The 21,828-nt window shown below is 44.1% G+C and overlaps 1 protein-coding gene and 1 long non-coding RNA gene across 2 annotated transcripts in view; one reads left to right on the top strand and one right to left on the bottom strand.

Annotated features, from left to right (window-relative positions):
- tnfaip8l3 (tumor necrosis factor, alpha-induced protein 8-like 3) lies at positions 1-19,257 on the top strand. The gene is made up of 2 exons (XM_048262919.1): positions 1-331; positions 17,915-19,257. Exons 1-2 carry the CDS (start codon positions 286-288, stop codon positions 18,475-18,477), a joined length of 609 nt encoding a protein of 202 aa, XP_048118876.1. The 5' UTR covers positions 1-285; the 3' UTR covers positions 18,478-19,257.
- The window catches only part of LOC125307123, a 26,076-nt gene continuing 16,807 nt past the window's right edge, over positions 12,560-21,828 (bottom strand). Inside the window, exons 5-6 of the long non-coding RNA XR_007195655.1 lie at positions 13,586-13,644; positions 12,560-13,452 (exon numbers count right to left, since the gene is read on the bottom strand). This is a non-coding gene — a long non-coding RNA (uncharacterized LOC125307123). The remainder of the gene's footprint in view (positions 13,453-13,585; positions 13,645-21,828) is intronic.

Consider the following 21,828-nt stretch of genomic DNA (forward strand, 5'->3'; position numbering starts at 1 on the left):
CAGAGAGTAGCAAGGGACAGACTCAGAGACGAGAGAGAGCTAGAGAGAGGAAAAGCAGGAGAAAGAACGAAGAGGAGAGAAAAGAATAGAAGACTGAAAGAGAAAGCAAGCAAGCGAGTAAGCAAGTGAGAGAGAGAGAGATCAGCAAATAGGAGGCAGGCTCTTCTGGCAGTTGCATTCTGACCACGGACAGCTGGCTCGTCTCCGCTAGAGAAGAGGGAGTTCTCAGTGCCCCGGCAGAGAGGCGCTTTGCTCCAGGAAAAAAGACAAGTCCTTCAGGGGAAGATGGATTCGGACTCTGGAGAGCTGAGTGAGGGGGAGCTTTCTCCAGGTGAGTGGGCTCTTAAAACCACAACTCTGCTCACGCAAACAGACAGCACTCTGCTTACACACACTCAGTGAGAGCCCTGCTGTCTCTGTGAGACTGAGTCTGGGGCTGTGGACGCCGGCTCCGTTGATAACGTTAGAGAGGCAAGCTGAGACACGTGCTATTAGTTTACTCATTAACACACCTAACTGACTGAGTTGTTTAATTCCCTATTTGCACGGGATGTTCTTGTGGGATTAATCAATATCCAAAAATGGCTCTCCATCAAAAGTGTTGTTTTTACTACAGTTCTTCCCTTTAGTTAGTTGCTGTTTTGAGATGAGAGGTCTTTTACTTGATTCTTTTGGTGGGTGGAAGACTGAGTAGATTTAATGTCATGGTGGGGAAAAAGAGTGAGGGTTACATGCTTGTGCGGTGTACTTTCCTGCGTTCCTTTGAGGCTATTCTTACACAGTTATGATTTAAGTGTCAGCAGAGAATTCTCCATGGGTAATCAAGTGGTCTAAGAAGTGAAACTGTCAAAGGCAATTTTCCCAGACACATGAAAGAGGGGGTTAAAATATATTATTTATTAACTTAATTAATAAACTTTAACTTAATATTATTTCATATATTAAGATTTGGCAATGCATCTTAAAATAAATCATTTAGAATACATCCAAAATGTATGTTGTTTAAAGCTTGTACTAATTTGACATTTTACCATAACATGACAATATGACCAAGGCGGTTAAATAGTGACACATTATTCAGCAATCTTCCTCTCATTTGTACTGATCACCTATAGCTCCATTCTCCATAATATCAAGCAGTTGAACCTGCGAAGGATCTGAGCTGACAGGCTGCTGTAAACCTCTGTCAGCCACTTGCTTTGTGCTTCAAATACTGCCCATGTGTGGCACTGTCTGTAGTCTTTCAATACAACACAATAGACAACTAAAAGCCAATTTGCTCTGTGATTGTAACACTATCAATATTTATTTCACTAGGGGGTTTAGAGAGGCTTGTCATGGAAAAGGTTGGTGCCCAGGAACAAAAAAGCATTTAAATGCTCTGCACATGCCCTGGGGCTGGATCCCAGCCACTCACTCCATGCTGGAGCGGGGGGAGCAGCATAATACCAGGTCTGTGAATGGGCCCAGCGCTTGAGTCAGAGTAGGGGCGTTACATGGCGGCTAACAGTACAACGCTGTGGGCATCTGTGACATCACCGCCCCCCGCCGAGGGCCATCACTCTTTCTTTCTGCACAGCTTACGTTCACTCCAGAGCTTTCTGCCCTGAGCTATAGATCCCACAGACATCTGCAACTCAGGACCATGTTCTGTTTAAAACGAGGGTGTCCTTTATAGCACTTTGTGGGACAAAACAATTTGCCATGAACACATTTTTTCATACAGCTCCTGCTGGTTTTGCTTATCAAGCACACACACACACACACACACACACACACACACACACACACACACACACACACACACACACACACACACACACACACAGTTGATATTTTGCAAAGGCATTTCCGAAAGCCTTTTACAGTACAGAAAGCATGTACATTTCTATGATTAGGCTATGCCTGCCTTGGAGACAAAACTGTTGGTCACACTAGGAGTAAATGTAAGTCCTCTTTATGTGGGTTGGTGGGAGGGGACTCAGAGACTTCATGCAGCATTGGAGTAAATCTGACCTCACAATGAGCACGTCGAGACAATACATGATGCGCTTCATGTATACTCCACAAAGATCCTATTCTCCATGTCCTGACCTGGCGGCCACCTCACTGACATTTTAACAACAATATTTGAAAACTGACTTTGTGCAGCTTTTTGAAGTTCTCCGAAACAAATTGTGTGGTGCCATGTGACACCTACTGACTTGAACTGGTAGAATTGTCTTTTTTTGGGAGATGCAGAAGCCCCGATTAGCATCAGCAGGAAAGGAGCAAAATCTGCAGATGCTGTGTGGAAAGATTTCCCCCCCATCGTCCATTTTATTTCAGTCTTCACAGAAGGCTAGATGCAGGCACTCGCCATGTATACTGGGCAGTGTGCAATCACTATCAAAGCAAATAGAGATTGCCACAGGACTGTGTGCTACTGGCTACTGTGTCTTTATACACAGACAGAGATAAGTAAGAAATGAATGGACAGGGAAGAATGCCGGAGTGAGTGCTCCTCTGCAATATCCTTTGAACTGATTTATGTGACCATTCTGTCAGGGAAGCATTGCTTTCCACTCAGGACAATGCTGTGTGTGAAAAGCTGTGTCCCACATTGCATGGGCTCTATGACATTGCCCCTTCTCCCTTTTCTAGTGAAATTACAGAAGCTCTGAAGTCACTCTCAGAGTTCTCTATCCAGTGAAAAAAACATCACCTACATGGGCCCCCTGGATGTCCAAGGGGAAAAGACACATTCCACCGGGCCAGCTTAAACAAACTGACATCTTCACTCGACCATGATGAGGCCGGGGCACTTCCCCTACAGGAGGGCATGCCGACCTATCAAAACAGTCCAACGTCACTGTGTAGGCCCCCCTCTCTTCTCTCCCATGGTCCGCCTGGGACAGGAGCAGCCAAGGCGCACTGGCACCCAATAAAAACTACACGTATTATTTAAAGTGCTCGATCAGGACGGGCAGACGAGGCGCCATGTTGGCAGCTTGGGCAGTGCCAGATGCTTGAGCGATGAGGGGTTGACACAGGATCCCTGCCCGCTCGCCACTGCCCAGTCTTTAATCTGCTCCGCAGATGGAGTTGCCGCTTTGCACCCAGGCCACGCGTTGCATGCGTTGCCAGAAGCTAGCGCTGGAAAATCTGTCAAACTCACCGAAAAAGAAAAATAGAAAAAAAAATGAGAGGAGGGGGGGTGGGGGTGCTCTAACTGGAAAAGGCGAAGGCAAGGGAAAGTGATTCGCACCCCCACCCAACCCACGTCCCCAAAACACACAGCTCTACTCCTGAGAGGTAGCGAAAGCAGCATGGCGGCTATAAACGCCAGCTCATCTCTCTGTGGGACGTAAACAGATGCCCCTGCGCTTCTCGCAACGTTCATCAAAAACCATGGCAGTCTGTTTGTGGGCCGGTGCGCCTCTTGGTGACGCGCAGCCAAACTGAAAAAAAAAAGCCACAAAAGGCAAAGCCTTGCAGCTTTCAGAGACACAACGGCCGCCCGAAACATGGAAATATTTTCCCTGGGCCAGACTTTTTTTACGAGACCTCTGACAGGCAACAGAGCCCAGTGTTCATACCAGAGGCCATTAGCGACCCTGGGTTTTGCTGAGGCAGTCTCTCCGCTGGCGTTGGGAGGTGGAACCACAGTCATTTCCCCCCGACTCAGGCTCATTAGACTGTGGGAAAGAGGCCCAACCCGAGGCGGGGAGCAGCTTTCGTAGGAGATGAGGAGGGCTTTTCCATTTAAGAGCCTCGGGTGAAAGTGGAACTCTTCGATTAAATGCTTCTCTCCACACACTGCAGAGACAACTTGCAAATGGCCTCGTTCAAGCTGCATGCAGAACACCTGAGAGAGACAGAGGGAGGGAGAGGGGCTGAGTTTTAGGGGATGTTTGCTTTTGTGCTCCTCAGAGTGCCTCTTCTGTCTCACAGTCAGAGTCACTCAAACACACACACACACACACACACTCACACACACACAACTGTGTGCACACTCAGACACACAGGCACAGTATAGACAGACAAACACACAGAAAATGTGCACTCAATTCCGACAGCTGTACAGACTCAAGGGAAAGAGAAATATAACTGCACTGGCCATGACTACGAGCCAGCTGAGGGAAGAAGGACAGACACACATACACGCATACAGGCACACATACACACACATGCAGACATATTCACGGGTATCAAACTTGACACACAAAGTGAATGTATCCAAATTTGGAGCAGTCAAGTAACGGTCCTTGTTTTTTTAGGCAGAGTGAGGGCAAACGTCGGCTGGGTTAATTTAATTATCTTTAGGTTTTCTTCAATCATGAACCTCTTAACCATGCTATATTTACCCATGCCATATATTTGAAGTGTTTAACCAAATGTAAAGACAGAAATATGGAACTTGCAAAGAACTTCAGATCTTTCTGGCAGATAAATGGAGTGCAGCAGTTCTGAGCCTCATGACCACAGCTGCCTCTGTTGCTGTGTGGTGGAGAGGATCTGAGGTGCAGTCCAATATTCTGACCCACACTCAGACACTCGCACTGAGGAACACACACACACGCCAACGCAAACACACCCACACGCCCGTCATCAAACCACGCCCTGATGAAATACACAGCGAATAAACCTCAGACACCAACCATTTCAGACAAGGCCCTGTTTTGAAAGACGGCCTTAATTAATATGCTGTAGGTTTATGGAGACGCACTGGTTTTTCAGATTTTGAAAGCGTCCATTTTGAATCACTGCCTGCCGGGAGCGAGCCAACTGACAAATGGACGCCAGAATTATGGGGCGAAACTGGCAGCCCCTCGCTGAAAGCTTTCTTGGAGATGAAGCCGCCCCATGCAGAGGCTTGGCCAGGGTCTATCTGGTCCAGTGCCTCTGAGGCCCAGTGCCTGCCCCCACCCCCCTTACCGATTGTCCCCCACTCCCGCCCCCTAGTTCTTACGTGGCAGCCTCCGCCAGACCCCTGTGCTCTTCCTGACTGGATGAATGGTGATGCCTGGAGGGTCCTCGCCAAATGTTATCTCGCCTGCAATCAAATAATAACTTGCAGAGATGTTCCATTGCATCACTGTGGGGGTCATTGTTATGACATATTTATTTTGGTTCTGGACGAAGCCTCTCTCGCACTGGCTTCCTAATGAGTTGTAGGTATCACTGGCAGATAGAGAACAGATCTTGACCTTTGCAGGCATTAATCATTTCCTTTGTCAACAGTGTCTTGTGTTCCAGTGTGCACTCATGCACAAGGCACATGCACAAGGCACACTTCACATGAGCGTCTCTTTAAGAGCTCTCCTGTGTCGAGAGAAGCAACACGAAGAACCTCTTAGTCACCCAGACACGCGCGCACGCGAGAGAGAGGAGTTTGGGGTATGAAATGTTCACCTCTATACAAACAGACATTATTACTTTAAGAAGTGAGAGAAGCCAAGTAACTGAGAAAACATTTTTTGTCTGTTAATATGATGTTACAAATACATTTCAAAGTCCTTTAGTGGTGTTAGCGTTTTACCCATTGTTCTACTTGTTTATGTAAACACATTCCTGTGATTAAATGTAAAAACAAGCTCTAATCCCACTTCCTTGGCCTGGGACAAGAATAATAAAAAACACATTTGTCTCCGCACAGTCCCTGCTGTGACATATTTTCACTTCAAAGTCCAAAACAAGACTGTTAGAAGGCAACCTGAAAAGAGTCGTAAAAGGCCGCCCGTATTGAGACCACAGAGAGGAAGGGAAGCCCTCTCTGAGGTCAGATAGTTCAATTAAGTGCAATGAGAGGCCTGGTCCCACGGTTGTATTTCAGGAAGCAGAGCACGTCCCTGTGTAAGCCACTGGTAGCATCAGTGGACTGTTTTTCATAAGCATGCACATGGGGGACAGGAGAAAGCCATGCTGCGTTTGTAAGGGACTGACAGGAATACTGAGCGTGTGGAGGAGGAAATATGGCTGTGTCTTGCGTATGCTGTGGGTGTAAACCAAGTGATGCCTAGAAGAGCTGCTAATAGCCAGTGAGAAGAGTGAAATGGCCTCCTCTAGTAAATGCATTATAATATTCTCTACCGTTTCAGCCCTTGCTCCCGCTCTTTGGCCCTTTCACCTTTTTCCATCTCTTTTTTTCACCTCTCCATTCTTCCTCATTCCTTTTTTCTTTCAGTGAGTCACTTTCCCTCTTTCCTCGTCTCTGTGTTTATAGGGAAACGGCGACATCTCAGATGGAAAAAATGAGGCACGCAGCGCAGCGCTGCCATGCCAAGCCCCAGGCAGGAAAGACTTCCAGCTTTACCGCCCGCCATCTTTATTAAGAAGGATCACACTGTCTGTCATTAAAGTTTACAGTTACGACCAGCCCCCAACGATTATTACAGTAGCACCATCATTATTTTCACTGTCTCGCAGCCAAGACCAACACTGCAAGAGAGAGAGAGAGAGAGACACACATGGCAACAGGCACAGTTTTAAAGTATATAATCACTTCGACCGCAGCCACCAAAATCATCTTAGTTAATGGCATTTTAGGATGGTTAAAGGCGCAAAGTAAAGGACTAAGCACTGTCTGGGCTTCAGGAGAGAGGTGCGTGTTTCCACAATACAAAAACAAAAAAGAAGAAATACAAGGAAAAAAGCGTCATTTCGTCACTCATCCACACGGCGTGTCCCGGAGGGAGAGCAGCTGCAGATGTACAGAGTCTGTCACGTCTCCCCTTGCCCGCAGGGGCAGCCTGGCACACAGATATGCTAATGGTTACCCTTCACATGAAGCCCACTGCTCCAGTGCCTGACTGGAATCAGGACTATGAAACCCTATGAGTGGTTGGAATGTTTTCCGTGCTGTTTAAACTGCCATAATTCAGAATTACAGTGAAAATGTCTCCTTGGCTTTTGCTGGTGATGTCTGGCACACGTTGTGGTTATAAACCCCCATACAATTCTATTTGGAAAAAAAAAAAAAAACTTTGCAGAAACCGATCGACACAGTTACAGTATGCCTTGCTGTCAGGTATGGCTTCCCAAATATGCCTACAAGAGTGTAGCATAGTGTACTTATGTCATCTGACTAAGAGCTCCTCTAATATCTTTAGCAGATGGATTGTGATGGCTTGCTGTTTTTAAATGCTGGGATGAAAGGCTTGGAGTCTGGGTCTCTTGTGATCCCTGAGGGCTTGGATGGTGATGTGAAACCTTGAGAAAAGCTTTCCCTGAGATCAGACAGCGTTCTCCTTTGCAACCCCGCAGCTTGATTTTCCACTGTACATGTGTGTGGGGGGGTGTGTGTGTGCTCTGATATTGATTCGCTATGTAGCAGGGGAGCACACTAAGGTGAAGGCAGCGCTGTGGTACTCACAGACTCTGGGCCCGGTGTCTCGCTCGGCAGGTCAGACGGTGGGAAGACTCCAGGGCTGAGGTCTCAGCATGTCTGGGAGCTTCTCCTTTTCTTTGCTCCCCACTCCACGCCACAGACTGACAAAGCACCTCCGCAGCAATAACAGACTACGCTCTGGAAGCCCCGATCCATAATTCTACATTACAATCTCCACAAGGCTCAGGAAGGATCTAGAAAAAAGGTCATTGAATGAAAGGGGTTAGGTGTATGTATGTTGTGCGCATATGACTTTCAGAAAATAGCTTACTTTATCTCAATGGTGAATGTAGAGGATGTGGTCACGTCACCTAAAATCCATAAATAAAATGGGGCTAGGCAAATTGGTTTAGCTTAAATATAAGTAAGGAACACTTAAATCACACACGTCTTGATGTTGTGTGATTTTAAAACCCTGTGACATATGCAAAGGGGAGAAGAGCTGAATCAGGCACTGCAGAGCATTCAGTGGGTATTTCAAATTAATCAAAATAATACAGTATTTTAGCTGCTGATACTCAGGCTCTTGGCAGGAAATCCAAAGAGAGTGGAGCGGGGGTTACTCTGTGCCAGCCAAATGGAAACAACAAGAGAACGCAGTACATAACAGGGAACTGTATTTGCTTATGTAAATCATCTTATTTGTGTGCCTAAATTCACAGCTTTGTAGTCATATCAAATGGTGTGATTTTTTTTTGCCACAAAGTGACAACCTCACAACTCACGAGTGCCCTGCTTGTTGAGAGATGTGTGATGTGGCTGCGATTGCTTTAATTAATTCTGTGAAACCGGTGTGAGGATAGAGCTCAACACCTCACTGAGGGTTCACAGCGTTTGTCTGCTCTCTGGTCTGGGTGTGGACACCCCCTGGTGAGTGTCTGTCCTTCACCGCGCTGGGGGAGGAGTGATGATGACAACAACACTGCCCTGTGGACAGAAGGCCGTCATCGGCCGTGCCACTGGAACAGATCGATGCCACGCTCACTCTGTCCCTCACTCGGCCTCCTGTGTGGGCATGGTTTGGGCAGCGCTGATGGATTGAGGGCACTGGGTGATAGAGAAGCCATCTGACACCAGTGGGGCACGCGCATACACACAAACACACACACAAACACAGACATAGATGCACACACACACACAGACTCACACACACACACAACTAACTACTCTGACCATGCCCTCAACAGTGTAGAGGTACAGAAGCTCTAGGTCTTCATACTCCAAAAACATGGTGAATGCTTCATGTAAGTTCATATGGGGTGTATTCTCCCCTAAGCTATCACTTACACTGTGTTCACGTATTAAAAAAAGAAAACTGCCTCGTGTGTGACAAGTGATTCTTCCTCCGCCTCTTGTCAAGACAATGGTGTCACATTCAGAGAGACGACAGTCATTGGAATGACTTTCAGACTTTAGACTTTATCCCTACAGTAGTTAATAACATAACAACATCATAAGGAATGTCGTGATAATGGCAAAGAGGTTTAAAGTTTAACTCTTAACGATGACAAATGGCTTTGAGGCCCATTTGTATTGGACATGGTTCATCAAAGCCCATTCAATGGAGCATGATCCAGTGTCCCCTCAGGTCCTGGTGCGGTGTCATGTGATTTCAAGGTGGCGGACCTTACAGCAGGTCATTCACCACTACGGCCTGGGAGCTCATGGGCTGCAGAATAGTGACAGTTGTTGAAAGCTGACATGAAGTCACAATGGCTGTCTTTGTGACTCTGCCTGCGTGCTTGTCTCTGCAACTCAATGGGGATGTGAAAGGTGATCCTGCGAATGCGAATGTGATGTTGAGTTTGGTACATTTGCTGAAACCTGCCATTGTGCATCATACAGAAAGCACTCAGATTTGCTGGAGTAGAATTAGTTGGAGAGATGTCTGTCTGAGTAACTATTGCCTGCAAGAAGAAAATCTCTTACAATTCAACTGTTTATGAAACATCACAACATAAAGTGCAGTCAGGAAGATGTGTTTGACGTGTGTGATGTAGAACAAAAATGAAGCCGGAGATACAATTGTGCTGTGCCTTTCTAAAGCTAAAGCGTTCCAGTCCAGGTGACGTCAATTGGCATTTTACTTAAAATAAGTTTGAGGTTCCATTTTTTCCAGTGAGTTCACCTTCACATAACAATGGGGAGCTAAATCGAAATACTGTCAACCAGCAGCTCAGTCCATTTTAGACAAAAACTATGACACATTCTTATCATGGAGATGCCCAATCTGAGAAAGAAGATTACAGCAGATAAGCACAGGAGGAGCAGTGCAGGTGTAGGAGGGGTATGGGTCAGACTGAGGACAAAAGATGGAAACCAAGAACTTATAAAAAATGCATAGCCTACTTGAGTAGCCTCAGATCAGTCAGCATGTTTTGTTGAGCTACTGGTAAATGAGAGCGTCCTTTATTTACAGTCATAATGTTTGGAGGCTGGGATATTGACAAGCTGCTAGTGGTGCATGACACAGTAAATAAGGGGTTGAGCAAGACACACACAACACACACACACACACATACGGAGCCCCGGATATGTCATGGGGAAAAAAAAATAATAAGTTTTGGCCACGAAATAGCAATTCGTTCCCACAAAATAATAAGTTGTGGCCACAAAATAGCAATTCGTTCCCACAAAATAATAAATTGTGGCCACAAAATAGCAATTCGTTCCCACAAAGTAGGCTACTAATTTGTTGCCACGAAATATTAATTCGTTCCCTCTCATTAGCGGTTTATTTTTTTTTGATTATTAAAGAGTGTTTTTCATTTAAAGGTTTGACTTCATGCTTATTCAGTAGAGCATTTAGTGCTCTCCCCAATCCCAGACGTTCACATTGCATGTTTGTTTGTAATGGATGCAAAACAGCCTATAATGCTAGGGGGACGATTGAAACACCTTTCATTTGTCCCGACCAGGCAGTAAACCCCATTTATTCTAAGTCAATGCACACGTATCTGTGTTTATACTATATTTTATGCAGGTGAGGCATGGAAAAGCAGTTTTAGAAAGATGCAAATATATTTGGGGCTATCAGGTAGGAGGTCGAGTTTTGCTATGGAGACTGATGGCCTGTGGGTCATGAAGGGCACTTATTTGGATGTGTGGTGGCTTTAACCACATAAAAACAGATTGAAATAACATTTTGTACTATAGAAACATTATATAATTTGAAACATGCATTATTCTAGCTATATTTCCATAACCTCGAAATACGCGCTATATTTCCATAACCTCGAAATATGCGCATCACCATGACGGCAATGAGTTGCAGCAATCTATCTAAAATAACACATACTTGAAGTACCATTCATGGTATGTCGTCAAATATTGAAGTTGTGGGAAGTTTATATAATTTAAGCTGTATGTTTCATTCGTCCCCCATGCTGTTTCATTTGTCCCAGCCAGGAGGGACGAATGAACCATAACGCACGTTCGACTTCTCCTTAAATAACTCTTGAACGGTTTTGTTCAGAGCTGTAAATGCAACTGTATTTGACAGAGGACAGATGTAGGTTGCTAGTGACAAAATATTAACTTTCAGTGTTTTACAATGTCTTTGTAAATTACGTTTCATTAAAAAGTGTTTCATTTGTCCCGGTTCTCCATCAGCCTCGGCGTTGCTCCTGACCGTCCATCTATCTCGGCACAGGTCCTCGGGTCAGCGCACCTCTGCGACACAACGTTTTACAAAAGATAGAAGCAGAGAGGGTTAAAGCGGATCTTTAATAGAAGTGCCCGAGATATGATTTCATCAGCGCGCGGCGTATGCAAATAATAACAAAGAAATGGAACAGTGATGGGTGTGTGGGTAGAAGGCGTGAGATGAGATGAGGATGGGGAAAAAGTGAGAGGGGGGGGGATGAAGATTCACCTCCAGCTATCTGATGCATGTTTTAATGAAAATGTTCACGTCACTTTATAAAAAACGCAAATGAGAGAGACACGCTCAAGTCGTACCTCCACGCCGGTGCAGCTTAACTGGCTCTCAATAGTCTGTGGAGATGCCTCTCGCTAATAATGAATCCCTCCAATGCCAGGCTTTTCAAAATGTCTTTGTATTTCATTCCCAGCCTAAAATAGCACTCTACCATACTATCCCTGTCCATTGTGTGACAGCGACTGTTCCTGTTTGAGGAGTTGCGCTTGATTTGCTCATCCAGCTGTCCAGTGCACAGCCTATAGGCCTACCTATTTCGTGGCCACAAATTACTATTTCGTGGGAACGAATTAATATTTCGTGGCCACAAATTACCTATTTCGTGGGAACTAATTAATATTTCGTGGCCACAAATTAGTACTTTGTGGGAACGAATTGCTATTTCGTGGCCACAACTTATTATTTTGTGGGAACGAATTGCTATTATTTTTTTCCCCAATGACATATCCGGGGCTGCGTACACACACACACACACACACACACACACACACACACACACACACACACACACACACGGGATGAGAGAGTTGTGCCAGACTGTCTGTCCAGTCCACAGCTGTCTTTGATGACACAGGGAAACATTTTGGGAAACAGCTTGTTTGGCTCCATATCTGTTTTGTGTTGACCTGCTTGAGAGCAGTGGTGACGCTTTTCAGTGGTCAGGAAACATCTCATGTTTTCTTTTTTTCTTGTGATGGAAAAAACAGAGCCCTACAAACTCTGCTGTTATTGACCATTTTGAACATAAGGAAACAAATCTAGCGTTCACAAATGGTGGTAAATCCTGCTGGTGCCAGTCACAGCTGTTTAAAATAGACAAGGCAATACTGTCTCAGGTGATATCTGTGACGCCATACTGAGGTATCAGCTAAGTTATGAACTCAGGCCAAGCTAACAGAGACCTGTCTTGTAATGTTGATGGGAAAGAAGGACATCATCAGCTGTAATGACTGTATCATGGGTTGAGTGATGGGGGCCGGAATGTAAAACAGATGAGCCTCTTTCTCACAGCACTGGTAAATGGAAGCAGCCATGGCCTTTAAATGTCTGTTTACAGAAGTAAAACATTTCAATTAAGTGCTTCCCCCACCCCTGTGCAAGCTGCTCAATAGTTTTAGGGAGGTAGTTTGAAGATGGAAGTTTTACAACTATTCTAACACTATATATTTATTTTCTATATAAAGAATTTACACTCACATTTATTTATACATGTTTATTTTTCATTTTCTTTTAAATGAATTGGACCACTTAATGTTAGGGATTTCTGATGGTTTCCAACTGTGTTCAACTTAGGTCCCAACTGACTCAGGGACTCTCAATCAAAATGTCTTTTATTGAAGTGCCTCGGGGGTAATCAGGGAAACATTTCCCTCCGGATGCACACTAATGGGAAACCTGGTGTCTGTGCCGATGTTGTTCTGATGGATAAATCCACTGGCTACTGGGACTCATCCAAAGTAAGCTTCCAGTCTATTTTTTGGATCCTTACCTAAATACCTTGGGTTTGGCCTAGTTCCTCATTGTCCTTACAGTCCATACATATTGATATATTGCTGCAGAAAGCTAACTCAGCATTTTGGATACTGGTTGGATATAACTTTTCCATGAATGTTTGTGACTCAAAGATATGCTGCTAGATGAAGCTTTCATTTTTAAAACATATTTTTAGGGGGCTGTCCGAAAGAAGAGTGCAATTTGCTGAGGCAATTTATTGTGAAGCCAGGTTCTCGAGCAAGCCTCAGGACAAACTTATTCGCAATGCAAAGGGGGCCAAGCACATCCCATAATATCTCCCAAACTGTCACACACAGTAGTGAAGCTGGACGTGTCAAGGGACTGTGAGTGTCAATTATCCAGCGCCTGTCAGTGGCCTGCCACATGTGATTGTTTGATTGTGCCGTGACGAGCCAGCGTGTGAGCTGTGTCATGGGCGCCTAGTGAGTCGGGCGTGTCCACTCATATGTGAGAGCGGCAGACAGGATGGACAGCAGGGGTCATTTACACCAGATGACACTGCTCACTGCTGCTTGGCTGCAGGCAATCTGGACGTGTAGAAAAAGTCGCCAAAAAACATTTGTGATGGTTCTCACTCTTCTTGAGTCTGACGCGTGGCCATTGTCCTCCAGACCTCTATATTTTGATCCTGTCAGGTGTGGAACATCATTGCAAAATTTTGGAGCAGGTCAACATCTTTGATCAACTTATCTGATAAAACAAATATTGAACTGTTGAACTGAATTCGGAATTCTCAGAGAAAGGGGACAATGTAAGCCTACTGTAAAATCAAGTGATGTCAGGCAGGTGACTTCTTCAGTTCTCTCTATTGCAAGGTCATCTAAGAACAAACACAAACATAAACAAACATAAACGCACTGACCAACCATGTTTACCGTATACATGGACACACACCACACATACACACACAAGCAGGCATACACACCAAGAGGACTATTTACATAACACAAGCATTCAGAATTCAATGCAAAAAAGAAAAAAAATAGCTTGTCCCTCTCAATGGATCACTGTTGTGCCTGAAGTGCAACACACACATACAGAGACAGGGATGGAGTTTCATCAGCGCCAAGCAGGCAGAGGAATCTTGGGCTGCATGGAGTGTGACGGAGGGTGCGACGGAGGGTGCGACGGAGGGCGATGGAGGGAGCGGACCCAAAATAACCACTCTCAGGCCAGGGGCTGGCTGGGCTGCAGCTCAAGCGGGGCTTCAAAGTGCGCTCCAGTCCCGAGGCAGCGCCATGTCTGTTTCTCATTTCTCCAGCGCTCTGAAGAGGCACAGGCTCACTCGTGCGTTTGCTCAGACGTTTGGGACTTAGATGGGCTTTAATGATCATGTCCACCACAGATCACTGGGTTCTCCTGTGAAATTCAACATTTTTGCGACAGTGCATTGTGAAGATTCTGTTGTGGATCAGGCATATTGTAGCGATGTAGATTTGAAAGGAAAATGTGGACATGTCCTCAGATATCCTCAGATTTCGAAAGAAAAAATACTCAATCCACTGGCTACCCTTATATCTGCCTCATCAGTGTACTAACTAGAGAAGGCAAATAATTCATTCCTGTATAATTTTGGTTCCTCAGCAACTAAATATTGTGCACTTCCACTTCCAGCTGAATAATGCCTCCTGGGGATTAGTGCTAGTTCCACTTCACCTTGCTCCCCACGTGCTCCATGTCTAGAGGGCAGAGTGAACAATAACACAAATGCTAAATGGCAGGGTAGCAGCAGTCAAGGCTGGGGCCTCAGTGGAGTAAAGGGTGGTGGTATTACTCTGGTCTGGCACTGAACTTAATAACTCTTTTGCAACTACACAGACTCAAGCACACACACACACACACACACACACACAGACTGTTAATTACCACGCTGAGGCCCATCCATGTGGTGGGCGTGACGTCCAGCCTCACGCTGTGAGTGTGAGGCCGGTTCCCCGTCTCTGGTATTGACCTTTACCCCGGCACACAGCTGTGCTCATCTCACGTCTCTGAACCAGGAGCTATCTCATCCCATACGTCCTCCCCCTGGGCCTCCCCCCTACCACGCTGGACATTGCCATAGTGCATGAAGGTTCTTTCTGCACAGTCCAAGGACCAGCCATCAGATAGATTTATAGCAAAGGACAGAGCGTGGCTCTCTGCCTGCACCTCGTCCACAGATACAGGCTGAGAGCCCTGCCTTCCCACCAGCTCACAGGGACAAAGGAACTGATTCACATCCCAAAAAAGGCAGGAAATGCTGATTCGGGGAGCATAAGCAGACATTGTTCAATTTCAGAACACATTCAAATTAGATGCAAAACTCAGTGAATATCAATGGTGTTGATATCTGAGAGTCACATTATTGGGAGGGCTACTTTGGATGAAGCAGTGAATTATGATTAGAGGGACTCTGCTATCTAGACATGGATCCTCAAGCGGAACTCCCTAAGCCCTGTGAAGCTTCTGTAATTCTCCCTATTGGCTTTTGCTTCTATTTAAGTTCATTAATTATCATGCAGGTCTTCATAGAATTTAATGAGCCTGGCGCAATTTCCTCTATCTACACACATTACATCAGACAGTGCTGGCTGCCAAATCATGCACTTAAACTTGAGAGGTTGAGCTGCCAGCTGAATAATTCTGACATCCTTGTGAAAATCTAAAGGCAGCTGTGTGAGATCTACTGCCTGGTTCTTTTAACCACGGGCAAAGAAAAACATTTGAAGACCCTTATCTACACTTGCAATACAACAGCTGTAAGTATGCGAACATTTGCATGTAAAACTGATCCCTGCCTCGCAGCCCGCAGAGAGTGCTTTGAGCAGAGAGACGAGTGTATTGGATGGCAGTCCTGAAGGAAGTGAGGGATGAATGACAGAAGAGAGAGATGTTGCCTCTGCAGAGAATAGACACCATGCAAGCCCAGATGGAAATTCAATGCTTCGGAGGTCAAAGATGTTCCTTCATGCTGAAGAACTCTGGGTGGTTTCCGTGATTCTTTTCTGGAGAACGGTGAAGTGCTTGCTGCACACACACACTCATAGATACACACAGTGAAAGACATGCTCTCTCTCTCTCTCACACACACACAAACACACACGCAAAGCCCTGAGCACAAGCTCCTCCGGCTTCCAGCAATGCAAATTAAAGGTCAGGTAAGAAAAAGGCCACAGAAAAGCTCACAACAGAAACATGCAAATGCTACCCAGTATAGGAGAAACACTGGCACTATGTCCCTTTGGTACAAGAGTCTGATGTGATGTGAAAAGTTTGAAAGCAACCTTCCACTGGTAGGCTGGCACTGCTATCCTCAATCTTCACTGTGTTTAACATGGTTTGGAATCGCTTCACAGAGGTTCATTTGGGTTATGTGTGCCGCTAATGTGTTTAGATTAAATTTACACTGAACGTAGCAAGATCACTCTTGTGATCACTCCTGTAATTATACTTTGAATATGGCATGGAACATTTGGTTAGCAATGTCAATAAAGTATAAGGGTGGGCAAAATCTCAGTGGCTGCTTTGGTTGGAAAATAATCCAAACAACTCATCTTAGATAAATAGATCTGTGGCTAACCTCTTCAGCTATTGTTGGTTCTGATTCACTCAATTCATCTTGTCATCACCTCAACCACTCCAAAAAGCTCACAGATTCATTGGGTAGAAACGCTATTGGGTTCAACTGATTCTTAGATTAGGGTCTTCTGACTATCCTATGGTGATCCTGAGATTTATGCTATCACCACCAGGAAATCAACTGAAGAATCTGCAGCTGTCTATGCTCACTATCCCACTTAATCTAATGATGTATATATGAATAGTAACACAGCTATTCTAGTCATACTAACGGAATGCTACCTGAAACAAAAACAATCATCTTTCTCTCTCTCATTACGGCATACTCAGAAACTGAAACACTAAGGCTCGGTGAAGAAATTCAAGACAAGAGATTTTGTAGTATTTGAGAGCATCTGTCATTCAAATATTTTTGTAAAGAGTAAGTCAGGGAAGCAGTGGCGTAAATAAGGAATGTAATACCAGAAAAAAAAAAAGTTAAGCTGGATTCAATTGTTCATAAGTGACGACAAGTGATCGTGGCTCCGAATAGAGCCTCTATTGGAACCAACAATTACTCAAAAATGGTGTTCACCCTCCTGGATTTCCTGTCTGCATCACTATTATTCCACTCAAACTCAGTGTTGACAGTTTTGCTGTGCAAGTTTAGACAAATATGGCTTTCCGGCCCACCGAGGACAGCTAAAGACAAAAGTAAACAAAGGCTTTGAGCGCATTTGGTGAAAAAATAAACCAACACAGCATAGGTTTATAGGATTGTGCTGCCCTGATCTTGGCTTGGGTGTCGGAGACTGGGATTTGCAGATAATGGCTGATGTGTGTGTGGTTTTGACTAGAGCACAGCGCCATTGGTCTAAAATGACAGCTGTGGCTTTTGAGAACATTTCTGCTGAGAAGGAGAAATGGCTTGATGTTTTTCTGAGGGTAGAATAAAAGTGCTCCATTGCCACCAGCTTTAGTCATAATTGGTGATATCTGCCGTGTAATTTGCTGCTGGGTGGTATCTAAATAAAAACCCATTTCCAGTGCTTGCCCACGCCTCCTCCAGTTCACATGAAGACAAAGACCGACTGGGCTGGTGCCACCTCACATTAAACCACCTCCTCCGTCTGTTCCCTCACGCTGACGCTTCAATTCTTCCTTGCAATACTTTTAAAAGGTGGCTACTAAAGAGTACTCTGCGTCATTTTGTGTAGCAGGCCCATGGAAGTGAGCTCTAAAACAATCCAGAGTCACACTGTGAAAACATGGCAGCCAGTGGGGAAGTTAGACATTCAAAGCTCACCAGACTGGACTGATATACAGGAATTCCAGCCAACATTCCTCTCTCAGTGTTTACGTTCTCCATCCAATAACCCATCCTATTCAGCTTTCCTTGTGTCAGCATAAGAGTTTATGAACACTTGGGAGGACTTATAAACATGTTCCAAATCATTTTGGGCTGAACTGGCAATCTCACCTCCCCAACTGCACAGGATCACTATGTGCCAAGCGGAAAAAACTAACCCCTTCTCCTTATATTTGTGTTACAGGGCAGGAGACCTTCAACTCGAAGAGTCTAGCACTACAAGCCCAAAAGAAGATCTTGAGCAAGATGGCCACCATGGCTGTGGCCAACCTCCTAACAGACGACACCAGCAGCGAGATACTAGACGAGCTCTACAGGGCCAGCCGTGAGTACACCAAGAGCAAAAAGGAGGCGCACAAGATCGTCAAAGATGTCATCAAAATCGCCCTGAAAATCGGCATCCTCTATCGCAACCAGCAGTTCAGTGCAGAAGAGCTGGAGACAGTGGAGCGCTTCAAGAAGAAAATGAACCAGACAGCCATGACTGCAGTCAGCTTCTACGAGGTGGACTACACCTTCGACCGGAACATTCTCTCAGAGTTACTCCTGGAGTGCCGAGATCTACTGCACGAAGTGGTGGAGCAGCACTTGACGACTAGGTCACACGGGCGCATCGACCATGTCTTCAACCACTTTGCTGACCTGGAATTCCTCGCTGAACTCTACGGGTCCTCAGACGAGTACAGACTCTATCTGCGGAAGATCTGTGATGGCATAAACAAACTCCTTGACGAGGGTGTGCTTTAACCACACTCAACATCCTCCTCATTCTCTGTTTGCTCTGCCTGTTTTTCAATCAAATTGTTTTTGTTTATACAAGGAGTAAGAGCAATGTCTCTGTTTCCACTTCTATGTTTATTTCTTGTGCAACTTCCACTTTCCTTATGCTTGTTACCGATGAAGCCTTATTGTACGTTTCTATGTAGATCAGGGTCCAATGTGTAGGCCTATTTCACAGCTACGAGGATGCATTTACCATTCCAGGACTTAAAACACAACCACTAAATTATAGCTCATACCAATGATGAAGCAATGCATGCAGTTATGAAGGTCTACTATAGCATGTTGCAAATTCAAGATAGCGTGTTTGCATTGGTAGTTTTAAAAAGGGTTTGACAGACTCATCACTGACGAATATTACACAGCCAAAATAAACTCCTGTTGCCAGACTCTTCAAGATGAAACCTGAAAACTCACACCTTCTATATATCGTGCAGCACTGTACATAAATGAATGGCGCTGTTGTATGGGTATAATTTGAGGATTTGTTGGGTGGGCTTCGTAATCCTTTTTCCTGAAACTCCACTCCAGATCATGTTCAGACGCTGTATGATGGCTTTGAAACTTCAGCTTCCATAGTTTTATCCAGAGTTTGCCAAAACAAAAAAAAATTAAAAATAAATAAGTGCTGTCTATGAAGACTAGCTTTCAATTCACTAGTGTGTGTATGTGTGTGACCATTTTAGCAACTTCCTTATTGCAGGAGTGTAACACCTTTCCTTCGATTAAAGATTTGTTTTAAATCTGTTTATTGTTTCCAAAACTTTTGTCATCAAATCATCGGTTGTGGCGTCATATAGCTAGCCCGTTCCTTATGAATGACTCACCTGAGACCTGAGCTTACAGAAGAGAAGTCGGTACCTGCTGTGTGGAGTGTGACCTAACAGCCTACCTGCAGCTGCCATGGGAGCTACTAAATTTAGCCACAGGGATTATAAAAGCAGAAGGTCAGACGACCAACTAATGGAAGTGAGGCTCTGGATCCAGAGACCATTATTCATGAGAGGCTGAACTGGCTCTGATCACTGCCATTACACTACAAATCATCGCATGTCACCACCGTATTTCTCACTTACAAACTAAACGTACGTCCAAACATTTATACCCCACCCCTGAAGAAAATGCACAAATATCACAGTTAGCAAGATCATATTCTTAATAGTCTTAATTGTACAATTTATTAAGCTGCACCTAAATGAAATGGATAAGTGATAGTGACAAGACTAAATTAAGGAATCTGAAATTGGTGTGATGCACTGAAGACATGTATAAATGTACTGACAACATTATTAGATTCCACAAAGGATCATTGCTCTACATTAAACGGTGACAGCTAATTTTACACCATCACTCTCCCAGAGTCATCAGACCCGACATCTTTCTAATTCTGCCTCATTCATTTAAAGCCTCTCATTGATGACCAAAAGAAGCTTAATTAATGGATCTTGATCCATTTAGATGCACTGATCCATTAAGATCACACTTCAGACTGCTGGACACAACAGTTTGTGCAGGCTAATTTATGGAGCGTGAGTGCGTAAGAGAGTGCTGTTTTCAGAACATTGTCAAACAACAGAAGTTTAATATTAAGCAGGTTAGCCACCCACAGATAGCTACAATGACATAAATGATTCAACTTTGAAAATGGACCTGCTTGATATGTACCATTCACTGAGGTGTACAAAGCACTATGTTGATGAGAATTTATCATATGATCCCATACACACATGCATAATAATATCAGCATTACACAAAGACTGGAATAATATCAACGATTTACAAGTTCACAAAACATGGCCTTCAGTTACAGCATGCAAAAAACGAATAATGCAGCATACATGTGAAAAACTATCACAGGCAGGAATGTCCTAGAGATAATGAGCATGTGATTAAACTAAGATAATTTGGCCTGTGATTAAATTACCAAAAGACGTTTCAGAAGCACTCCACTTTCACTCCCTTAACAAAATCCTACTTCAAAAGCAATGGACCGTGAAGGTCAGTTGGAAGATTCAGCTTATTAGAGGTTCCGACTACTATTTGTTACAGAGAAAATAGGCCTACTCTTACACTTCAACAGAGTAGAAATCTGCAAGATACTAAACTACCACCCAGATAATTTCACAAATGTCCTTAATCTCAAAACATGTTCGTAATCGTGTTAATAGCCAGAAAGCCAGCAGAAATGTCACAATAGCAGCATGTCTGATTGCATTAGAGTGGACAGAGAGTGTCACCAAGAAAGGGCAAGATGAAGAAAGTGCCTGAGGGTCTGAATGGCAGGTGGTCTAGCTGTAAAAATATCAGGAGACTCATGCTTAAAATATGACCTCATCAAATATGTCCTGTTTCTCTTCTTCTTCTTTTTTTGGACTAAAGGAGCATTGACTACATGACCACCGTGAAATTCATACTAGACTAGAGTGCCCTCAAGTGGTCAAAACTAGGGTTGCCACCTGTGTCTGACAAAAATCCTGGACATTTTTGACCATCCAATCGACCTTTTTGTTTGTAAGCAACGGCGCCTTTCGCACATCTAACCCAAGATAAAAAAACATCATTCTAAGCGACAATTGTATAGCTAAAATTAGTAAGAATGACAATTTCTTAATAGCAGACCTTTATTATTTTGTTATATTTTCAACAGTTTTTAGTTGTGGACACCTGGGGGCAGTATTGAGAAAAAAGGGGGAATACATAATTAGGTTCTGCTTTTTTGCTTATGTGGAATACACTTTTTTTTCCCTGTCTCTCCTTGTCCCACACACTCTCCGTCTTCACCTTACCATTTCTAATGAACCTCCACGGTGCGTGCCCCCACCACCACCACCCATGTTATGCTACGTCATTTTTGTAGACCCAATAAGGCTGTACATACGTTTATGGATGTAGGCACGCTTCAATTAAACTGAAATATACATTTTGCGAATCGTGTACAAAAATCCGGGACAAAACACACTATCAGTTTTAAGAGAAAATACATGGTGGTTGTTTCACCATCAGGTTAAGCACTTAACATTTTCCGCATACATGTTTGTGTACTTCAAAATATGTAAATATGTTGGATAACTATATGTTGTTATTAATAACTTCGTAGGCATCTAGACAATTGGAAAATAAATGCAAAAATGCATCTTTCAGTCATTTTCATCCTCAAACTGAAATTTCAATTTAAAACTACACTACCTCAACACATATTAACACTATTTTACTGTGGGCAGAAAACAGGATCACTAGGACAATATGCAATATGCAATATGTTACAATTGTGATGGCTGTGAAATGGGAATTTATAGTAATTAAAATATGGTCCAAATT

This window comes from Alosa alosa, chromosome 14, assembly GCF_017589495.1.
Source record: "Alosa alosa isolate M-15738 ecotype Scorff River chromosome 14, AALO_Geno_1.1, whole genome shotgun sequence".
Lineage (NCBI taxonomy): Eukaryota > Metazoa > Chordata > Actinopteri > Clupeiformes > Clupeidae > Alosa > Alosa alosa.